The 25,088-nt window shown below is 39.7% G+C and overlaps 1 protein-coding gene across 1 annotated transcript; it reads left to right on the forward strand.

The window, feature by feature from the left end:
- The first annotated feature begins 22,060 nt into the window (after positions 1-22,060).
- On the forward strand, positions 22,061-22,644 carry LOC147606138 (germin-like protein 8-7). Its single transcript, XM_086792921.1, has 2 exons — positions 22,061-22,300; positions 22,402-22,644. The coding sequence occupies exons 1-2, from the start codon at positions 22,061-22,063 to the stop codon at positions 22,642-22,644; spliced, it is 483 nt and encodes a 160-aa protein (XP_086649047.1).
- The last annotated feature ends 2,444 nt before the right edge of the window (positions 22,645-25,088 follow it).

Consider the following 25,088-nt stretch of genomic DNA (forward strand, 5'->3'; position numbering starts at 1 on the left):
TGTGAAAGAACATAAAGTGTTTGACAAGTTTCTAGTCTAAGATGTAGTCATGCTTGCAAAAGTATAAGAAGTGTTTGACAAGTTTCTAGTTTAAGATGCTGTCATGCTTGTAAAAACACATGAAGTTTTTGACACGTTTCTAGTCTAAGATACAGTCATGCTAAGTGCGGCATGCTTGCAAGAGCACAAGAAGTGTTTGACATGAAAAGTTTCTAGTCTAAGATCTAGTCATGCTTAGTGTGGCTTGCTTGTCAAACACCTGAAGTGTTTGACAAGTTTCTATACAAAGACCTATGGCGCTTGCTTTCAAAATCATAAAAAGTGTTTGAACCTAAAATTACATAACCATACCACATGGATTCAAAATGTAGTCTGAAATGTATTTTCATGGATTGTAGGATATGCTTGCGGGGTATGCACCTAAAAACCACTATGTATAGAGCAAACATAAACAACCACAAAAACATAGAAGGGTACGACTAGTATGAGAACATACTCTCACGGATAAGAAATCCATGAGCTAGAAGCAAACATAACCTGTCCTTACTAGTATGGCTAATCAATGGGCTAACTTTAAGCTGGGCATGTTGGGAGCTTGCATTTGGTAGCTTTTCGCAAAGCTTTTAGCTTTCTTGGAGCTAGTGGGCTCCTAACCTTTTTTTGCGATCATCTTGGCATGAAGGGTGATCTTATTTATGTTGAACTTCCCAATTTCTAAAGGACGTCGAATCCACAAGCTCAACCTAGCAAAGCTAGTGAAGATCCATCTCCATGGGGAGAAGATATTTCTTAGGATTTATATGTGGTGAATATTATTTTATCCTTCTTGCCCGAGTGATGGTGTGGGCAATATAGAAGACATCCCTTCTTCCTGTGGTTGAGGGGTCCTTGCTAGATGAATCATTATATAGCTACTCCTAGTTCAAAGTCTTTATTTTCTCTAGGCATACTTCACTAAGCATGAATAGGAAGGTTATTTTTGTTATGCCCAAGATTTTTTGAGAGAGTGTCTATCATTTCCAAGACATGAACCCAATCATACCAGTTGCTTGCCTCTACAAGATGCAAAGTGGTTCAGAGAGTTGTGTCAAACTCATTGGCGAGAATTCTTGGACCCATGGGATGACTCTTCTCTATTTTTAAACAGTTATTTTTTGAGGATTGGTTACCCTCGCATATCTAAATGTGATTGGTTTCCCAATCGTGAGAACTAACCTTGCATACAGCCTTGGAAGGATCATGGTGTACGACCCTCTTATCTAGAAATACATCGTCATCACAAATGTGTGGAAATGGGGAAACTTAGCCTCAACGTCTTGATCTTTGCATCTTCTTAGCCTCAAGGTCTTGATCTTTGCATCTTCTAGGCTGCCCAATGGTTTGAATTTGTTTCCATTAGATAAGATTAACAATGAGGCTTATGTGCAGGAATAGTGGTGGGGACTTCCCCACTAGGCCTCCCAAACGTCCTTGTTGAGTATGTTGGCACCAACATCACCATTTAACGTCACAAAGAGACCATTGCTCCTTTATAAACCATAGGTAACATGACATTCATTTCATCATTTTCAAAGTAGTTTTCGAGCTTCTTTATGGGTATTTAGGACATGTGTCCTTTGATTTTGGGTATAGAATGAGAGTGCACATCTCATCCTCCTCCTTACGTTCCTCTATTTAGATATTTTTTTCCTTAGGTTTAGATAAGTCTCTCCAAAGGTGATACCTTCCTTAAAAAAAGAGAACTTATCGAGACTCAGAATTCCAAGGACAAGAAGCTTTTGAGTCTTGCTATGACCCAAGTATGATATTCACACTCACTCAAACCTGCCATGTCCATTGATCTGTTCCTCTAGAGGGGATGAAATAAACTCGTTGCTAACCACCTTGGAGAAAATTTATATGGTGACTGTAAAGACACCTGAAAGGATAAATTTTACCTCCCAATGAATCGTCCTTCACTGCATCTAACAATGTGGGGTATGATTGATTTGATTTTAGAGATAGAGGATTCAAAATTGAATCTTCCTAGAGCCTCTTGAGAATGGTCATAAGTTTGTTGAAAGCCTCTGGTTTTACTTCAAAACTCCCACATAGGTTCTATGAGGGAGCCTCATAGGCTCTCATTAAGTCCCCCCACATAGGTTCTATGAGGGAGTCTCATCGGCTCTCATTAAGTCCCCCCACTAAGTCCTTCCTCATAGGTTCTATGAGGGAGTCCTCAATATAGGCTCCCACTAAGTCCTTCCTCATAGGTTCTACAAGGGAGCCTCATAGGCTCTCATTAAGTCCCCCCACTAAGTCCTTCCTCACAGGTTCTATGAGGGAGTCCTCAATATAGGCTCCCACTAAGTCCTCACTCAGTACATCAGTAGTGGTCATAAGTTTGGTCAACACCTTTGCTTCGCTCTGAGGGTCCCTCACATAGGTTCTATGATTGACTGGACCTTTGAACCAAGGTTTGAGATATGTTGGGGTAGGATCAATGGTCCTTACTCCACCACTTGCTCAAGTTTGGGCTCTATATTATCATGTATCTTTCTTACAATCTCTTGGTCTTATTTTATATTCTCTTTCTTCAAGACACAATTTGGGTTCTCCATGAGTTTCTTCCTAAGGATTTGTAATTAATGGGTTTATTCTCTTTGGGAAGATTTGTTTTGCATGGGAGATCACTTATCTCCATAAAGGGATGTAAAAGCTTTGGAGCTCTCATGTCAACCACTTTCAATGTTCACAATGTTTTTATCCTTGACAACTTATCATGCGTTATGTTTACATGTGCTCTTTGAGGTCTTATTCTTTTGGAGGACCTTTGGTTTTATTTTGTTAGCCTTTTTAGGGGCTACCAGCCCTTTAGGGCTTGCACCTTGATCTCTTTAGTTGCTTGCTTTGAGGTTAATGCTTGAGCTTTTAGCTTATTAACAACCTTTCATATTCCCTTGGCTACTTCCATCATCTTGGATTAGAGCCTTTAGGGCTTGCTGCACCTTGATCTCTTTAGTTTCTTGCTTTGAGGTTAATGCTTGAGCTTTTAGCTTATTAACAACCTTTTATATTCCCTTGGCTACTTCCATCATCTTGGATTAGAGCCTTGTGATTGAGTTAATGAGTAATGTATGAGTTGCAATTCCCAGCAAGTACTTTAACCTCAACTAATACTAAAACTAAAAATCAAAATCTAGTTTAAATTTTAATTCCAATTTTCATTTCATTTCGGGAAAAATCTCATTACTAAAGGCTCTACCTTATGATAGATAACCCAATGACCTTCTTCTCGATTGCCTTGAGCCTTGTCTAATTCCATGTTCTTCTACTTGAGTTATATGGGGTTAAATTATCTATAGTCCATATATATTTGTGCCCTTAAGACACTGATTGATTATTTAAAGATCTTGGTCTTACAAGATTTTTAATGCTAGATCTTGTTCGATCTTTGGCACATTTCCACGTAATCAAGAACCATACTTAAGCTAAATTAAAAACATCTACTAAAGGGTCTTGGATTGCCTTAATGCACTTTCTTTGATTTTGGCTCCTACTTTTGACTTAGATTTTTTAACTCAAATCTTCCTTGACTACTTTTGATGATATTAAATTTCTCTTCCTTTATATCATCTCTAACCTGATTATGGTGACTATGAAGACCCATGAAAGGCTGAATTGGGCCAAATTTTACCTCCTACTAAGCCCTCTCTCACTGCATCTAGCAATGTGGAACCTGATTCAATTGGTTCTAGAGGTAAAGTTTTTGAAATTGGCTCTTTTTATTGTCTATTGAGAATGGTCATATAATTGGTCAAGGTCATTGTGGTTTTCTCTAAATCTCTTGAATAAGTTCAATGATTGGCTCTAGTAGAGCTCTCATATAAGATTTGGGATATGCTCACGCAAGGTTAGTGGTTTTATACTCCACTTGCTCAAGTGTGGGCTCTAATTTAGCATGTGCCTTTGTGTTTTATAATAATGGGTTTCTTCACTTTTGGAAGGGCTAGTTTAAGTGAGACACCACAAAAAATGAAGAGCACAGCCACGTGAAAAGCTGCAAAAATTTCAAAGAGTCTATAAATGGGGAAAATTTGTACTCACCTAGCTATAGGCGTGGCTATGAATGTGGCTACGAGCACGCGGTGATAGTCCTACAAATAATTTTTTTAATAACCATATCTCACCCATTATATCCCAATTTTTTTTCTTAAATTTGTACGTTTTTTAAAAACACTTAAACACTTTAAACACCAAAAAATGCAATACAAAAATTTCACGGTCTTTACTTCTTACAAATTATATACAAAGTTGCAAAATACATCAGGTGTTTATGTTCCAAAAATGAATAAAGATGAAGACACTAATTAAACTAATTCATTATCTTCATCTTAATCGTTGTTCACACCTTCACCACGTTCACCACCACCTTCATCATCACCACCACTTTTAGTATCCTCATCTTTCTATGTAAAATAGTGATACAATGCAAACACATTAGCCACAAGAAAAGCAAGTTGGGTGATAATTAAAAATCATGTCTAGAGTCTCACCAAGTTGTTGTATATTGAGCTCTTTGGATATTTGTTTCAGTGACCACTCCTTGGTGTTTGAGTCACTCCCAAGTTGCTTCGTTGTCGTACCTATTTTCCCTAGATGTTGGGGGCGACCTGTTACCCTTCGCTACAACAAATTTCAACATGCATGAGATATGAAAAGCATGACGACACATGAAGTACTTATTGGAAAATGTCAAAGAGAAAACTTACAAATCCTGCGAGATAGCTTGCCTTTCCCCCGGATCCATACTTCATCACACCGTACTTCAACACTTGATTCACGCTGGTCTAAACTCCATTGAAGCAGTTACAATGGCAGATAAATTCTTTCCAACAAGTTTCTTGACCATTCAATTTCACCTACTTGTTCATGTGGTTGACGAGATTGCTATAGTAGGTGTTGTTCGTAGTCGATGGATATTCTTCCTCGAGAGTTTATGAAGGCAATGAAAGGTTTTGTTCTTCAAAAAGCTCGCCTTGAGGGAACTATGGCAATGGAATGGCTTGTTTAATAATCTCTTGTATATATAACAGAATTTCTTAGTACGTCAGACCTAGATATGCCACCATTATGGACATAAGCAGAGGATGATCGGCTGGTTGGAGAAGAGCCTCAAGGACAAGGGCTTCAGAGATGGATATGGCATTGTGAGAGAATATTAATAAATTTTGTATCCTCAACTCAAGTGCTATGGAGAAATGGATCGAGAGGTATAACCTAGCAAAGAGGGAAAGAGACCGAGATCGTTCAAATTTTAGAAAGAGTCGAACAACTAGAGCATTGCCATGCCCAGATTCACTTCCTCAACTTCCAGAATTTCCTTCCAGTAGATGGCTTCAACAAACCATACAACAAGAAAAACAAAGTGGCCAGGTTATAAGTGACAAGGAGTAGTAGCTTGCATATGGTTTTGATTACCATGTAAGTGGGTTTTCTATGTACTAAAAAAATTGTAAGACATAGTCTTGTAGAAGCTTTTGTTCTTGATATTTACTCAATGTGTTTATGCATATCTTGTACCATATGTGTGCTCAATTGTCTTTATGACTATGTGTAGAAAAAGATAACTCATCGTGCCTATGCACGTAGTAAACAAATATTTGAAGATATGGAAATTTTAGATCTATTAGAGATTGAGGAACCCACTCAAGAAGCACAAGAAAGAGATATTGATCCAATTGAACAACTAGAAGAACGATCAAATGAGTGTATAGTAATTCAACAATTACTAGCACTTGAACCTGAAGCAAACACAACAACTAATCTAGAATTTGAAGAAGAAATAGAAGAACAAATTTTAACGTAACCACCTATAATGCTTCAAATAGAAGAACAAATTTTAACGTAACCACCTATAATGCTTCAAATAGAAGAGGACGATACGGAGGCTACACCTATTGACAAAGATGCAAATGGAGAGGTATTTCTAGAAATAGATGTATTCGGAGCCATGGATCTAGCTGAGGATGAGTGAGTCGATTGATGAGCTAGAACATCTCATTTCAATTTTATTTGCCAAGAAATACTTGGTTTTTGTCAATGTTATTTATTGCACACTAATGTTTTTTAAATCCAAAATAAAAAATAAAAAAATTACTTTTCGATGCTTTTTTTGACGCTTATTCCAACTTTTATTTCGACGCGGTTCTCAACTATTATTTGGACACCTATTTTGACGCTTCTTTGTGATAGTTATTTCGATGATCATTTTGATGGTGTATTTTGACATGTATATCGAGGGGTATTCTGATGGCATGGAAACCGTTGATACTAGGCATGGAAAATGGGTCATCTTGTAGTAGTGTTGTATGACATACCACCATTTCTTGTCATTTATATCCACATGAAGCACAACCTTATAAGAAGAAACACATCAAGTGTAGCATAAACATGCATATGTATGATATAATAAAAGCTTAATATGGTAAGAATTTACTTGTTCACAATGGTGAGGTAGCACGAATGTCTTCCTCTTTTTTTTCTAAAAGAAACACCCAACTTATTTTGCTTCTGGTGGCTAACATGTTTCACTACAAGGGATCGGGCTCATACCCGCACTCCTAGCCGCTAAAAATGACTTGTGAAAAAAAGTAGCGGGCCCGTGTATTAGCGCGTGTATCATCGCGGCCACACATGCGTGTAAAAGCACGTGTATAGGACCTCCCAGACGCGCTCATACACGGGTGTATACACGCATTCTGTTCAGTTCAGATGTACTCAGACGCGTTGATACATGCATCTATACACGCATTTTTTTAATTTAGATGCGCTTATACACGCGTAATTGTCAGTTTTGACGCGTTTATACACGCGTATTTTACAGATTATCCGCGTATATACATGCGATTTTTAGCAGTTCTGACGCGTTTATACACGCGAACAGAGAGCCAAAAAAAAATCCAAAGAGTGCTATTTGGTGCCTGAATACTGTTCCAGCATTCCAGCACCCAATAACACTCTCTGGATTTTTTTTTTGTGCATTAGACCATCCACGAAGAACATATGCACGAGGGAAATTAAGACAAGAACGACATGAATGCATACATTGTCAATACACGATTCAAGACAGACATGAATGTAATACTATCGATTCACGATTCAATATTACTATCAAAATTTCACACATATATACAAGGGAGTCCATATCTCGAAGTAGCCCATGGCTTCAGTTTACAAAAAAAAATATACAACCACATCCTCAATATGGAATGTGATACTATAAGTTTGAGTACTCCTCAGACCCAGATGATGACTCGGTGCTCCCTCCATGCTCAGATGAGCTCACATCGATCGGAGTGTCCGATGAGTAGTGCTCACGTCCACCCTCTGCAGTGGCGATGGGTGGATCATCAGCAGCAGCTTGTGCCTGTTCAAGTAATATATAGTATATAAGTGTATATATATGTAATTCAATAAACCAAAATCATTCGTTTAGAATTTTCAAGTACCTGTCTCGACCGTATGGTCTCATGGCCATCTCAAACTGCGCGACCGTAATACGTCCCTCGGCTCTGAAGATGGCCCACGTGTCACGTCTGCTATGCCGGCGAGCATACGCAGTATCGTGGGTTGTGGGCTTCCTCCCCGTAACCCGTGCTGTATCATAATCAACACAATTTGTAAGATTAAAACAATCATAGAATCAATGAATTAAGTAAACAATCAAATAAAGGAACAAGATACTTACGAACTTTGCCTCCCATGACTCGACACTGCCAGGTCCGAAATGCGAAGATCCAATGGTCTCCATCTAGATCCGTCATGCCTCCACATGCTGCCTGCTCTTCACACCACCCTCTGCTCGTTTCTTTGCCTCCTTCCACTCGCGTTTGTGCGCAGTGGCAAGTTTCTCGGTAGGATAGCCACCCGCAGCTACATTTAGCCGGTCATCGTACGCGAGTTTTTTAAGGTAAGATCTTTTATTACTTAAGATCTCCTTATTCGCGTCCTTCCCCATATATCCGAGAATGTAGCATGTGGGGGATTGGGGTACCGACTATGTACAGCCTCTATCACCTCCCCAACTAATCGGCTATTTTGATCTTTAAATTTAATAAAACAATTTCTATATGAGTTTAATACTACCCCACGCATGTACTCCATTACCTCCCTCCCCTCGCATCCATCACTATCCCACCCCTATCCGTCACATCATAGCAGATCACTCTCTCCACCTCTCTCATCTCCTCCTCTTCCGAACTGTCTCCTCTAACTCTTCTCCCTCTATCTCTTCTCTCACCACGTGCCCTACTACCTCCCCCACCTCCCCCACCTCCCCCACCAAAGCACCTGCCGCATCCTCCACTCCCACTCTTCCTACTGCTGCGGGTGGAGTCACGACTGGGGGATTGTCTACGTGACGGTGGCTCTGAGGGAGCACGTGATGGTGGCTGTGAGGGTGTGCGTGAGTGTGTCTGGGAGGACGAGGTATGTCTCCTCGATGGACGTGGAAGAGGAGAAGCTGCATGCCATCTCGTCGGGCTCGTAGGCATAGACGGCACTGGAGTGCCCTGGATACTCGCGGTAGGGGTATAGACACCAGGCAGGGAAGGAGGGGGATGGACATACATATACTCTGTAAGCTCAACTGGACCAGGATGGCGCCCAAAATGATTCAGCATCTCCATCAGCCAATTGCTGTACGCAAATGGAGCGGATGAAGAACCTGGAATATCCATAAAGAACCTGCAAAAATAATCCTCATGTACATCATGGGCTGTCTCTTGACTCACACAAATATCATCATTCAAGTCAGTTGTGTTGCCTGCAAACCATATGTTTTTTTTCCCTTTATAATTATATACAAAGTTTCAAAATACATATAAAGGTGTTTATGTCACAAAAATGAATAAAAACGAAGACAATACTTAAATTAATTAATTGTCATCATCTTCATCTTCATCTTTGCCTGCATCTTTACCATGTGCACCACAATCTTCATCATCACCGTCGCTTTCAGCATCCTCGTCTTCCTAGATTAAATAGTGATACAATGCAAACACTACAAGACAATGCTGCCATACACACGTTTCATACACGCGATAAATTACGAGCGCGTGTATGGTTGCGCCTGTATTTGAATAGAATCGGACGCGTGTATTTTATCATTTAAGTTCGCGTGTATATTTGCATTTATCAACGCGTGTATAAACACGTTTATATACACGCATCTATACACGCTACCATACACGGATTAATACACGCTACCATACACGGATTAATACATGCCACCATACACGGATTAATACACGCATGGTAAAGAAAAACTGAAAAAAAACTGAATTCCTTTATAAAATTAAAAACTATTTTCTTTAAACCATCTCATAGTACATTACAGTATACATCATTACACAATCCCACTACATGCATTTACAACAATGAAATATATTCAAAAATAAATCATGCATATGAGATGATAGAAATGTCATCAATTTAGAACGTACAGTGACGGATTGGTTAGGGTTCGATCTCATCTTCAATAAGATCCATCCTTGCCAAACGATCAACATCAATATCCATTTGATCAATTTGTAAGGCTACGATTAAATTTATTCCACTATCGATATTCTGTACTCCATTGATAATGGTATCGATGTCCTAATCATCCTCATCAACATCACCATCATCCTCAATGGTAGGGTCATTCTCATGATCATGAAAAATGGCACGCTCATCCTCATTATCATGATCATCTCTTATTTCTTGATCATCGATCACAACATCTTCATTGGCATGTTCGACATCATCTTCATTGCGGCTTGTTACATCCTCCATATGCTCCATATCAGTGAATGTATTATACATCACTTTGGAACGTGGTGCAATAGGGATGACGTACCACCATTTAATGTCATGCACCATTGGTAGATAGATAACCTACTCAAATACACATAGTACAGTAATTAATTAGCATATCAAAAGTCAAGGGGTACGCGAGCTTAGATATATATGAACATGAAACACATTAGTAAAAAAATGCATACCTGCTCACATTGTTGTGGCAATACGAGCCTATCTTTCTTTGTTTGCCAAAACTTTGTAGAGTCAATAGTTACATAGCCACTTGCATGGCGTTTTATCGTTGCATCAGGCCCTTTTTCCACCACGTTCATTTGCCATTTGACATCCAAAACATACACAAAGAAGCGACGAAAGTCAAGCCTAAATATGTCTTGGATTATGCCACAATAATCATCCATTTTTCCACTAGCTCCCTCAAAGCTACTAATGACACCGCAATCTTGTGTATTTCTCTTTTCATCAATTCTTTGTGTTCGAAAATGCTTGCCTTCACACCATATAGCATTGAACATAGTGCACTGGACCAAAATAGAAGCAATATTTGTGTAAGCAATGTGAATAAATATTAAAAGCAAATCACTTACAACTAATGCAAAACATTAGTTCTATGTACCTTTAACATGCATCCAAGTGAAATTGAGATCATCAATCAATGTTCTGTCAATTACTTTACTCTGTCCTTTTCCTTGAGGCACAATAGAGGTCATCCTCAAGTCCTCTTCATTGCTCCATAGTCGTGGCAAAGAGCTGTCCACCTGACCAAGAAATTCTGAAATATATACAAGAGACTCTTGTATCAACCAACCCTCGGCCATGCTTCCTTCAGGCCTTGCACTTTGCCTCACAAAGTCTTTTAAGGTCTTCATGAAGCGCTCTAGGAAGAACATCCAACGTGCATGCACAGTACCACATAAAGCGATTTTGTCCACTAAATGCACAATGAGATGTAGTTGACTTGTGAGAATGGTTCGCGGAAAAGTCTCCTCTACCAAACAAACCAGCGTCCCACGAAAGAGAATGCAATCATTGACACATGCATGTATGCGATCATAATCCAATCCTCCAAGAGATGTCACATAGCGCCTCGCTATGTCTCTTGAGGTGGGTAGTCTATTTTCCTTTGGAAACATGTTTGATAATAGCCTGCATTCAATATCATCAATTATAATTAGTCTTAAATCTTAAACCTTAAACCACTAATTCAAATTTGTAAGTTAGAATGCTTACTTCAATAATGCGTCAAGACTTGCATTGCTCCATCCATAAACTGTTTGTATATTGAGTAGTTCAAGTGAAGCACGTAAAACAGAGAATGTGCACCCTTCAAACACCAGTGTCGATGAAGCCTTGTAAATATGCTCTTGTTCCATATCATCGTCGTCCATACCTTTGGGATCATCCTTAAAAAGATTCCGCACCATATCATCAAGCACCTCCTCTTCCACAACTTCGTGGGGTGCAGGGCTATTGTCATCCCTTTCCCACTCATCTCTGACAATAGATCCCGAAGCTCCAGCATCATCTCGTCGACGCTTTGCGTGCTCTCGTTGCACGTAGGGCACCATGTTAGGGTGTGGTACTGCATCCTGCTTCAATTAGAGTTTATATATTACAACTCTATTAATTTAATTTGGATACCATGAGTCATTTGAATACCATCAATTTACATCTACTCACCTCTAAACCTGTTTGATTCCATTCTCCATACATGGAGATATGATTCAAGGTAATTCGACGTGCTCGTACAATGCATCCTTGACATTGATTACACATACATTTGATCCGTTGTCCCAACCACACATCGCGATTACGATGATGCATTGTCTCATCTTCCCCAGAACTGCTTGAAGAGGTTGATGACATCCTATGTACAATCCAGAAAACACAAAATCATAATATGTTTTTAATGAAAGTATAAAAATCCCGTGTATTGACGCGGCTATTTCCTAAAAATTGCGTGTATTAACGCGGCTATTTCCTAAAAATCGCGTGTATTAACGCGGCTATTTCTTGCAAAACGCGTGTATAAACGCAGCTAAATTATCATAGACGCGAAGATACACGCGTTTATAAACGTGACGGTCTGTTTAAACTAAAAATAGCCTGCCTTCCCCAAATAAAGATTTTGAACTAACATATCAACACTGCTTTCGTTTTTGCCTCTTCTAACAGAAACGAAACCTAAGTGCAAGGAGGGAGCAGAGAAGGAGCACACACGGGAGGAAACCGAGCAAGAAAGAAGACTCACTTTTTCAGAGGTGAGTCAGTTTGTCCTTTGCCTTGTCTCCTTCCTCAGATTTGTTTATGCTATTTTCTCTTTGCTTTTTGGGTTTGTCTCCGTCCTTTTGCTTCTGTGCACACGATTGGGTCAATGATTCTGACAGGGGCGACAGTGGACCTTTTATAAGGACACTTTGTCGGAGGTCGGTCCCTTTGAAATTTGTTTTTGCACAGGTCGCGTGTAGAAACGCGTGTAAAAGCGCGTGTATCCTGTCTGTAGAGTCTGTTCACGCGGATATACACGCATTTCTGGACAGGTGTATACACGCGTTTTTTGACGAGTGTATACACGCGTTTCTGTACGGGTGTATACACGAGAATGGTGGAGGGGGAGCATATTTCTTTTTTTGGAGTATGGTTCGTTTATGTGGAGCCAAATATGAAAGGAAAGTGGCTAGAATAAGAGTGTAGTTGGTAGGATAGTAGGGACCATGTTTATTGGACTTTACATTTAGACGAGTATTAGTGATGTGGATATCGGCCACTTTGTTGGCATGTTTTGAGTCTTAGTGATGCAGAATACTTATTTGGGTGGAAATTGGTAGCTCTTTATAGCTACGTTGCATTAGAGAGTGATAGGGTTTTTTCGTGAGTGAGAGAGAGAGAGAGAGAGAGAGAGAGAGATTTGCTTGAGCCTCTCACTTGTATTAGAGATGAATACAATGAGCGTGTGGATGTCCTTGTTGTTGCATTAGAGAGTGATAGGGTTTATTCTTTAGAGAGCGAGAGCAGTTAACTTAGGGTTCTCGCTAAACAAGGCATATTTGATAATTCTCCAAAAATAACAACACCCAAGAGGTTCACAAAGAATCAAGACAGTGGAATCATTGGAAGATTCCTCGCATGTTTTTTACTATAATTAATCAATATGCAAGGCGAGAGAAGCATTTGGGGCCAACATTAAAACGTGGATTTTAACATTTAAAAATTGTGGACAAGTCAACCTCGCACGGGACGTGGCTGTGAGAGGCCGGCTTGCCGCCGGCAGCTGGGCCTGCACCCGCGTGCAGTAACGAGAGAGGAGGAACAGGTCGCCTACGACGAGGCGCTATATAACCGCCTCATCGCCAGCGTTCCAGCTCCAGCTCCTGCTTGTAGTTTGATATTCTTACATTTTCTATAAAGGAACAATATTCTAACGTCCTTGCAGTGCTGTTGTGCCCTCAGACGCCGCGTGTCTTCCAAGGTATCTCCAAGTAGTATATGTATATCACCTCCTCTAATTGCTTGTATGACGTTACATCGGGTGTGTTTGCATCACACCATTCTCGGTCTGCACCGATCTCAAAAAGATATCTCCCATGTTTAGGAACTGACTATGCTTTTCTAAAGGGAGTGGGACTAAGAATCTTGCATCTTGCAAGAAGAAACAAAATAACAGTAACATCTATCGAATGACACATATAATATGAAATGGTCTAACAACACAACACAGAAAAAAATCCAAAAGAATGAAAATCCTACTGAATATATGGTAGAGTTGCAATGCCCAGCAACAACAAGTACACTGACCTCCACTAATACTAAACCTAAAAATCCAATCTGGTTTTAATTTTGATTCCAATTTCCATTTCATTTTGCAAAAATCATCATTAATGCAAGCTCTACCTTACAATAGATATCCGAATTGCCCTTCTTTTCGAGCTCTGCTAATTCTACATTCTTATGCTTGCATTGTGTTGGGTTTGATTCTCTACAATCCATGTCTTTGTGCCCGTAAGACTGATTGATTGTTTGAACATCCTCATCTTACAAGATTTTTAGTGCTAAATCTTCTTTGACCATTGGCATAGCTCCACACAATCGAATATCGTACTGAAGCTAAATGAAGCACCTAGACTAAACACTCTTCGATTGCCAGAATTCAGTTTCTTTAATTTTGGCTCCTTTTTTTTGACTTGGATGCGTTCAATCAAGTCTTCATCATTGACTACTTTTTGATGCTACAAATTTTCTCTTCCTTTATATGTTCCTCACACTCGTAATCATTTCTTAGGCCTGATTTACTCTCCAAGGTTTTTAGATATGAATAAATTGGATTCTCAAAGTAACTTAAATGGCATTATTGCCATTTCAAGTATCAAGTGATTATGTGTATCCTTCTTGAGCAAATGGAACAAGTAGTTTTAGAACTTCTTAAAAATAATAATAGGCTACTGTGACGGTCCTGAATCTAACCATATCTTAATCGTATAACTTAATCTAAGAAAACATTAAACTCACTTAATCCTACTATTTCTACATAGCAATACAATCAAATCAACCTTCTCAAATAGCAAACAAGCATGCATGCCATATCCAAGGTTCTTATCACATACACAAAGAATCATGTAATCTCAAACAAACATTTACATGATATAAATCTCTATCAATCGCAGCATAGCATCTCAATCAATCATAATGTATGTGTCTATCTCAATATTCTATCAACATCACCATGCTCAACAACATGGTTAGTCATAATGACCAAAATCCAGCCAATCTAGGGCTTTCTTCGATGCGCATCCACCCAACCTCCACATTGGACATCACCGCTATCCCCGGTATGTCTCTTTCCGAATCTCCTCCTCTCTGGGTTCTACCACATGGCTCCCAGAGGGCATAAATCTTGTTCTCTGTCTGACATTCCCTATCTAAGGACCACCAGCCCGAATCTCAAAATCTCATGTCGAGTCTCATCATCATACACATGCATATCAATCATTTATACACATGTATATAAATCATTCATTTCAAACAAAGCAATGACAAGTCATGCTTATCAGATCTCTAGTCCATAATCTTCTAAGAGAATCATATTCAAATCAATCAAAATCAACCTCAAGTGTAAAAATAAGCTTTTAATTCAAACAGTCCTCAAAGACCATATTAGGGAGTTTGGGAAAATTTCATTACTTTGGGAATTTTCTTTTCAATCTACTTTTTGGTGTATCTTTAACATAACTCTAAATTTGTCAGAGAATGTGGATTTAGAACCTACTCTTCAAGAGCTTTCCAACGATATGTTACATGAGGGGGTTTTGACAAAATCTTAAAAGGATTCACCATGCCCTCCATTTTCTGATCTTGCAAAATGGGAATTGGGATTTTCCCAAACTCCCTAATATGGTCTTCTTAACTTCTCTTAGTCTTTTATTTCTTTCAAGTCATATAGGAATCTTTGTTTTTAATATAATTAATTATCATGTTCTAATCAATAAGATCATCTCTGGTTGCAATAGCTAAGTCATAACCATTCTTACATATTAGTCTATCCGGTCTATATAGAACGTATGCGGTCTACAACCCAATGCGGGTGGAATCGCCAAAATCAGCTGTATGTGAAAGTCGACTCCAAAAATAGAATACATTTTACTTTTTTATCAAATTTCGATTTGCATGTCCATCTACACACTTAAAGGCTTCCTTTGAGTATACTAACTAATTGAAAAATCAATCTTGAGTTTTTACTTTAATTTTAACTGCTCAAAAACCATTGAAAACCTGCTAGAATTCATGACTGAAATGTGTAGCATCTAAAACTTAGGATTATCTTTAATCATAACTTGGTTAATCCTTGAAGTTTTTGACACGTTTCTAGTCTAAGATATAGTCATGCTATGTGCGGCATGCTTGCAAGAGCATAAGAAATGTTTGACATGAAAAGTTTCTAGTCTAAGATCTAGTCATGCTAAGTGTGGCTGGCTTGTCAAACACATGAAGTGTTTGACAAGTTTCTATACAAAGACCTATGGCGCCTGCTTTCAAAATCATAAAAAGTGTTTGAACCTAAAATTACATAACCATACCACATGGATTCAAAATGTAGTCTGAAATGTAATTTCATGGATTGTAGGATATGCTTGCGGGATATGCACCTAAAAACCACTATGTATAGAGCAAACATAAACAACCACAAAAACATAGAAGGGTACGACTAATATGAGAACATACTCTCACGGATAAGCAATCCATGAGCTAGAAGCAAACATAACCTGTCCTTACTAGTATGGCTAATCAATGGGCTAACTTAAGGCTGGGCATGTTGGGAGCTTGCATTTGGTAGCTTTTCGCAAAGATTTTAGCTTTCTTGGAGCTAGTGGGCTCCTAACCTTTTTTTGCGATCATCTTGGCATGAAGGGTGATCTTATTTCTGGTGAACTTCCCAATTTCTAAAGGACGTCGAATCCACAAGCTCAACCTAGCAAAGCTAGTGAAGATCCATCTCCATGGGGAGAAGATATTTCTTAGGATTTATATGTGGTGAATATTATTTTATCCTTCTTGCCCGAGTGATGGTGTGGGCAATATAGAAGACATCCCTTCTTCCTGTGGTTGAGGGGTCCTTGCTAGATGAATCATTATATAGCTACTCCTAGTTCAAAGTCTTTATTTTCTCTAGGCATACTTCACTAAGCATGAATAGGAAGGTTATTTTTGTTATGCCCAAGATTTTTTGAGACAGTGTCTATCATTTCCAAGACATGAACCCAATCATACCAGTTGCTTGCCTCTACAAGAGGCAAAGTGGTTCAGAGAGTTGTGTCAAACTCATTGGCAAGAATTCTTGGACCCATGGGATGACTCTTCTCTATTTTTAAACAGTTATTTTTCGAGGATTGGTTACCCTTGCATATCTAAATGTGATTGGTTTCCCAATTGTGAGAACTAACCTTGCATAAAGCCTTTCAAGGATCATGGTGTACGACCCTCTTATCTAGAAATACATCGTCACAAATGTGTGGAAATGGATAAGATTAACAATGAGGCTTATGTGTAGGAATAGTGGTGGGGACTTCCCCACTAGGCCTCCCAAACGTCCTTGTTGAGTATGTTGGCACCAACATCACCATTTAATGTCACAAAGAGACCATTGCTCCTTTATAAACCATAGGTAACATGACATTCATTTCATCATTTTCAAAGTAGTTTTCGCGCTTCTTTATGGGTATTTAGGACATGTGTCCTTTGATTTTGGGTATAGAATGAGAGTGCACATCTCATCCTCCTCCTTATGTTCCTCTATTTAGATATTGTTTTCCTTAGGTTTAGAGAAGTCTCTCCAAAGGTGATACCTTCCTTACAAAAAGAGAACTTATCAAGACTCAGAATTCCAAGGACAAGAAGCTTGTGAGTCTTGCTATGACCCAAGTATGATATTCACACTCACTCAAACCTGCCATGTCCATTGATTTGTTCCTCTAGAGGGGATGAAATAAACTCGTTGCTAACCACCTTGGAGAAAATTTATATGGTGACTGTAAAGACACCTGAAAGGATAAATTTTACCTCCCAATGAATCATCCTTCAGTGCATCTAACAATGTGGGGTATGATTAATTTGATTTTAAGATAGAGGATTCAAAATTGAATCTTCCTATAGCCTCTTGAGAATGGTCATAAGTTTGTTGAAAGCCTCTGGTTTTACTTCAAAACTCCCACATAGGTTCTATGAGGGAGCCTCATAGGCTCTCATTAAGTCCCCCCACATAGGTTCTATGAGGGAGTCTCATAGGCTCTCATTAAGTCCCCCCACTAAGTCCTTCCTCATAGGTTCTATGAGGGAGTCCTCAATATAGGCTCCCACTAAGTCCTTCCTCATAGGTTCTATGAGGGAGCCTCATAGGCTCTCATTAAGTCCCCCCACTAAGTCCTTCCTCATAGGTTCTATGAGGGAGTCCTCGATACAGGCTCCTGCTAAGTCCTCACTCACTACATCAGTAGTGGTCATAAGTTTGGTCAACACCTTTGCTTCGCTCTGAGGGTCCCTCACATAGGTTCTATGACTGGACCTTTGAACCAAGGTTTGAGATATGTTGGGGTAGGGTCAATGGTCCTTACTCCACCACTTGCTCAAGTTTGGGCTCTAATTTATCATATATCTTTCTTACAATCTCTTGGTCTTATTTTATATTCTCTTTCTTCAAGACACAATTTGGGTTCTCCATGAGTTTCTTCATAAGGATTTGTAATTAATGGGTTTCTTCTCTTTGGGAAGATTTGTTTTGCATGGGAGATCACTTATCTCCATAAAGGGATGTAAAAGCTTTGGAGCTCTCATGTCAACCACTTTCAATGTTCACAATGTTTTTATCCTTGACAACTTATCATGCGTTATGTTTACATGTGCTCTTTGAGGTCTTATTCTATTTATTGCACCTCCACTTAGTCTTCCAAGAAGGAAAACTTCGCCAACTCTACTAGCATGGCCATCACTCATGGCAGCGAGGCCACCAACCATGCACTTACATGTGTGCAGGCTATGGTGGGTAGGCCTGCTATAATGTCCACGAAGTTGCTTTCTGGATGGCTGCTCATTCGACTCGTGGCAAGCCGAGTAATACGGGTAAAACCTTGAATCCCAGCTACATACCAGCTTCTAAAGCGCCCGTCAGTCCTGCTCGTCGACATGCAGGCTCAAGTCCAAGGTTTTGGCCAATTCCAAGCCTCTAGCTGTGCACCGTACTTCCTCCTCTTCTTCAAAGCAGGCAGGCAAGGGAAACTCCGGCAAATCTGTCGTCCAACGTCTCCAGTTTTAAGTATAAAGCGGCCAACAGCACACTCAAAGATAAAGATTGTTGATCCCGGTTTCGAAGTGAATTGGAGGTTCAGCAAATCATCATCGCTCATTGCACATGATAAGGAGGATGCATATGATAAGGAGGATGCATATGATGAGGAGGAGCATGTCGATGGTGTAGCAGGTTTCCAAGTGGCCCTTCAAGTCACTGTGCAGGCAGATTCTTGACACCCAATTTCATCTGACAGATAAGGAGATCGTTGAAAATTGGGAGTGAGAAGAAGCTTTTAGATGCTTTAGAAGCAGTAAAAAGGTTCTCAAGCTTTGTCATTGCAAGAGTAGAGAAATCTGTGTATGAAGAAATCAAAGGGATCCTTAAAGCTAACGAATCCAAACCACAACACCACACAGATTGTAATGCAACCACAGAGATAGGAACCTTTTCCTTTGATGAATTGAGAAAGATGAACTATCTGCAGGCTGCCTTATCAGAGTCAATGAGGCTATACCCTCCCGTGCCATCTGATTGCAAATATGCAGCACAAGATGATACTCTACCAGATGGAACTCAAGTTCTTAAGGGTTATCGAGTGTCATACAATGTGTTTGTAATGGGCAGGGCACATAAAGTATGGGGAAAAGACTGCCTTGCATTCCGGCCTAAGAGGTGGTTGGGGGAAGTTGGGAAATATGTTTCTATGAACCCTTACAAATATCCCATGTTCCAAGCTGGTCCAAGAATCTACCTGGGAAAGGATTCTGCCTTCATTCATATGAAGCTGCTAAATTTTTCTTCTCTTGTCTCAAAGAGTTATGGGGAGAGGTAGAGGGGCAACTATAACATTGTTGGGTGCTCGTGACAAAAGAGTCGTGCCACCTTTAGAGGGCTTAGATATCAATCTAACCATGCTTCCACCATGCCTTCCCAAGAAGCTATATACGAGAAGATCCAGCTCTAGTCCAAGAAATCCTTTGCACCCTTCTTGGACAGGGTATAATCATTTTAGAGGACTAGCAAATGGTACTTTAGAGGATTGTGCTTGATATGTATGTCAAGTGTGGTGCTCTTACCAAAGCACCACACTTGGCGATGTTGTATATATCTTGCAATCGGTGCACACCAACAAGTGACATCCTGAGAAAGAAGCTCCTCAATCATGCCTTCTTTAGGCTTAGCTATTTGATTAAGCTGTCTTGATAGCCACTTGTAGGAGAAGCTTTGTCTGCATCTTAATTTTATTCCTGATCTGAAAGTTTTTTTTTGCAAATTGCAACTTTGGTTACAAGGTGATCAAAGATAACTCGTGGAACCAATAGTGGTTATAGCTGTTCATTAATCAGCGATCGTGAAATAATATCACATGAGACTCATTGCATCATCCACTTCAATATCATAGGCTGACAAAGGTATTCTATGGCCACTCTCAACACTGAAGGTGTATCTTTGGCCTGCTTTCGATACTGAAAGTGTTATTTGTGAAACGGGGGAAAGGAACATTCCCTTATGTTTATAAAATTTTGGGAGGACTATCCCAACTCCCCACCATACTTTATGTATGGTTTTTTTTCACTCACGCAAACAAGCATAAAATTCGTATGACTTGAACAACATGTAACTTTGATTCAGATGAGCTAACCAATTAGTAATTACCCTTTTTGTGAGGTACTAGAAGATCTCCGTCGATCATAAGCATAGGCATGTAGTTCATCGATAGTGGATGTGCCTCTAGAAACCTTTCTAAGTATGTTGAACAACACATGGAAAGGGTAAGGCTACATGATGGCCACCTCGTTCTCCACGTCCTCCTTTCACGCCAAGGTATCACAGAGCACTTTTCTCACTGCCAATTGGCGTCTTGAGGTGGGGTCCATGGCCAGGTGCACCCTATCGCATCCACCAAATACATTTGACAAGCTTGTATATGCTTGAGAATCCCCAACTACCTCATGCACAAGATGTCTTGGTGCATAAACAAGCAGGTACTCTCTCTCTATCTCTCTCTCTCTCACACACACACACACACAAACATACACACACACATCATCATCATCAAAACCAAGTGCACTCCATGCTCTCAGTCTTACAAAACAACATTGTTTTTTTTAATTCTTTTACCATGTTTTGTGTGAGTGCTTGGGTAGCATACTTCATGTAGTGTAGAGCATATTTGAAATGATCGAATGAACATAAATTTGAAAGCATAGTTAGAAGCAATGCTAGACTAACATCTGCAATTGATGAGCTTAAAGCCTGTTCTTATGTTCGATGGGGATTCAAAAGTACCTTGCAAATTAGAAAATTACAAATTCATTACCATATTTGAAAATGAGTTTTTTATCATAAATCAATACATAGGACTAATGGTATCACCATCAACACTAAAGGTATTTTGGTCCACTTTCGATATCGAAAGTGCTATTTGGGAAACGGGGGAAGGGCACGTTCTCTTGTTTGTAAAATTTCAGGGAGGATTGTGCCAACTCCCCGCCATACTTTATGTATGTTTTTTTTTTAAAAACTTCACTCGCACAAACGAGTATGAAAATCCTATGAATTAATGAATTATGTGTAACTCGGATTCAAATGTGGTAATGAATTTGGAGTTATCAACCTTGCGAAGTACCTTGAGATCTCTTTCGATGTCCATCAATTCCTCACGTCGAATATAATTATAGCCTTGATGTTCATGCTCGTTCAAGCTCTATAAGCTATTCATATATTGAGAAAGACACGCATACGAAGAGGACATGCTGCAAAAACGGTATGGGTTGCAATGTCCATCTTCATTCTAACGCTTGAAGATGTTTATATGTGAACGGAAAGACACATGTTGTTTGAAAGTACGTCGACAACGCACAAGTCCAAGCAATCAAGAGAATAAGGGTACCCAAGAATTCTAGTTGCATTAGAGAGTGACACGCTTTATTCTTGAGAGAGAGAGTAGTTAACTTAGGTTCTTGCTAAACAAGACATATTTGAATCTTGATAATTCTTCAAAAATAACAACACTCAAGAGGTTCACGAAGAATCGAGACATTATGTTACAGTGGAATCATTGGAAGATTCCTCGCATGTTTTTTACTATAATTAATCAATATGCAAGGCAAGAGAAGCATTTGGGGTTTTTATTTTGACAGGATTAAAACATGCAATTTAACATTTAAAAACTGTAGGCAAGTCAACCTCGCACGGGACGTGGCCGTGAGCTGGGTCGTTGTATTATGGCGGAAGCTGGTCCTGCACCCGCGTGGATGCACTCAACACTAACGAGAGAGGAGGAGCAGGTCGCCTACGAGGTGCTATATAACGAGCAAGCCCAATCTTCATCAGTAGTAAGTACATGTCGTACGATCTATCTCGAGCACTAGTGTCTGCGTTCGTTAATTCTGCATTTCCGCTATCATCAATGAATCCAAAATTTTCAAAAAAACGAACTAAATGGCTCCCGCCTTTCCTGTGCTGGTGAGCACGGCAGTTCTAGTTGTCCTACTCCTTCATCCCACTTGGGTGAGCGCCGCGGATGAGGACCCCCTGCAGGACTTCTGCGTTGCCCTCAACTCCGCGGAGCAGCAGCAGGAGCTGAACACCCAGGGCCTCTCTGTCGCGCGCATCGACTATAAGCACAAGGGCCGCAACCCCTCGGCGTGCCACCGAGGTGCTCTACCTGGCCGAGGCCACGTTGCTCGTGGGCTTAGTCTCCACTGCGCCAAACAACACCCTCTTCTACCAGACCATCTATGCCGGTGACACCTTCGTCTTCCCTCGTGGCCTCGTACCAGACCATCTATGCCGGTGACACCTTCCCTCGTGGCCTCGTACACTTCCAGCTCATCCCGCACAAGTCCGACACCGCCTTGGCCATTGCTGCCCTCAATAGCCAGAACCCGGGCGTCTCTCAGCTGGCTGCTACCCTCTTTGCTTCCAAGCCGCCCCTCCCTGACAAAGTTCTCAAGGCCACCCTTCGCATCGACGACGACCATGTGCACCGCCTCATCGCCAGCGTTAAGAAGACCCTCACTTAGACGTTGTAATTGGATGTTGAATAACACAATTAAATCTTCCATTTTTTACAAAGGAACAATATTTTAACGTCCTTGCAATGCTGTTGTGCCCTCAGCCGCGTCTCTTCCAAGGTATCTCCAACTTGTATATATATATCACGTCCTCTAATCCACAGAAGCCCATAACACGATTCTCGGCCAATTTCAAGTCTCCAGCGATCTCAAAAGTTTAGGAACTAACTATGTTTCCTTTAAGGCCATGGCAGCTATATAACTATGCTTTCTAAAGGGAGTGGGGCTCAAAATCTCCTAGCATTATTTAGTAGACGTGGCATCTTGCAGGAAGAAAGAAAAATAATAGTAACATCTACCGAATGACACATATAATAAGAATACCATATAAACGCCTTGAGCTAAATCATGACAAAAGAAAAATAAAATCAAAAGAATGAAAATCCTACTAAATATATGGTAGAGTTGGAATGCCCAACAAGTACACTGACCTTAGCTAATACTAACACTACAAGAGAATCAGAACATAGACTTTCAACATAGACGTGCAAACTAGAGAGAGATGGAAGTGAGAGAGGGGCTGTGGGCAAATTTGCGATTTGGAGGGATTTACGCGGCTATTTACGTGGCTATATATGCGTCTATAGGCACATTTATAGACACGTCTATACTTGCGTCTATAGACGAGTCTATAAGCACGCTTATAGACGCGTCTATAGACACGAGTATAGATGTTCTATTAAAAAAATTTTGAATAATCTCGCCCGTGTCGACGCCGCAACTATTTTCGCTTCCCTCCCCTCTGGTCCCTGTGCTGTGCCTCTTCCTCATGATGGCTGCACCTCACTTTTTGTCCTCTTCTCACAAATTCTCCTCCCAAGTCTCCTTCCAAAAGGACGATTTCTCACAAGGTAATCTCTATCCCACTTGTTTCTCCTACCTCTTTATATATTCATGGTTTTTGAATGGTATGTTTAGAATTAGGATTTTTTATTTTGGTATTCTCTTCACTCTCTCTTTCTCTCTCTCTGATGCATAAGCTTCTTATGTTTACAATTTTCGAATGGTATTCTCTTCTCTATCTCTCTCTCGCTCTCTCTCTCTCTTTCTTATGCATAAGCCTAAGAGGCTTATGCATAAGAGGCCTATTATGCATAAGGCTTAAACCTCCTTGTTTATCCATGCTATTCACACTTTTAGGGTTTTGTATTACTAATTATTTTCTCAACTTTTGTTTTGTTTTGTAGGTCTTATAATCCTCTCTTTCAACTTCACCAAAAAGAGGTAAATGCTTTTCTCTCTTTCCTCTCTTTTCGATTTTATATGTATGCATTAGGTTCTTAGGGCTTTTGTGTATATGCATTACTAATCCTTTCCTCACTCTTTTGTTGGTTTTGTAGGTCTTCTAATCTTCTCTTTCAATGTCACAAAAAGAGGTAAGTGCTTTCCTATCTTTCCTATATTTTTATCCTCTCTTTCCTCTATTTTTATCTACCAAAAAGAGGGGTTTTGTTTTGTAGGTCTTCTATGCATAGAGCTTAATCTATGAATAGAGCTTTAATCATACAACTTAATCTACGTATTAGGCTCTATTCGTAGAGTTTAATGCATAGATTAAGCCCCATGCATGCATTCATAATGCATAGAGATCTATGCATAGATTAAGCTCTATGCATAGAGCTTTATGCATTCATAGAGCTTGATCTTTGCATGAATTAAGCTCTATGCATGCATGCTTAATGCATATTGCCAGGATTTAGTTTAGGCTAGCGTGGCTTGCATAGTGCTTTATGCATAAGCCTCATGCATGCTTTATGCCTAAGGCCTCATGCATAGCTTTATGATTAAAGCTTTATGTATAAGTTTTAGCATAGCTTGCATAAGGCTTGCATAGCGGCATAGTTTGCATAGCTTGCATAGTGGCATAGCTTGCATAAGCTTTTGTATGTATGCATTACTAATCCTTTCCTCTGTTGGTTTTGCAGATCCTCGTATCCTCTCTTTCAACATTACAAAAAAGAGATAATGCTTTTCTATCTTTTCTCTATTATTATTGCACCCTTGGGTGCTAGGGATTTGTTTTGTAAGTTTGTGCATAAGCTTTATGCATAAGGCCTCATTCATAGCTTTATGCATAAGACCTCATGCATAAGGCCTCATGCATAGCTTTATACATAGGCTGTATTCATAAGGTCTTATGCATGCTTTATAAATAAGTCCTCATGCATAGTTTTATGCTTAAGGCCTTATGCATAGTGCTTTATGCATAAGCCTTATGCATAATACTTTACACATAAGCTTTATGCATAAGGCCTCATGCATAAAGCATTATGATTAAATATTTATTATGCATAAGGCCTCATGTATAAAGCATTATCTTTAAATCTTTATGCATAAGGCCTCATGCATGCTTTATGCATAAGCTTTACCATAGCTTGCATAAGGCTTGCATA

Source organism: Cibotium barometz, chromosome 58 (genome assembly GCF_041138505.1).
Source record: "Cibotium barometz isolate CiBa-2024 chromosome 58, ASM4113850v1, whole genome shotgun sequence".
In the NCBI taxonomy this organism is placed as follows: domain Eukaryota; kingdom Viridiplantae; phylum Streptophyta; class Polypodiopsida; order Cyatheales; family Cibotiaceae; genus Cibotium; species Cibotium barometz.

Coding starts and splice junctions, on each gene's coding strand:
- LOC147606138 (XM_086792921.1), top strand. CDS start 22,061: ATGGCTCCCGCCTTTCCTGTGCTGGTGAGCACGGCAGTTCTAGTTGTC. Junction 22,301..22,401: donor CTCTACCTGGCCGAGGCCAC/GTTGCTCGTGGG, acceptor GCCTCGTACCAG/ACCATCTATGCCGGTGACAC.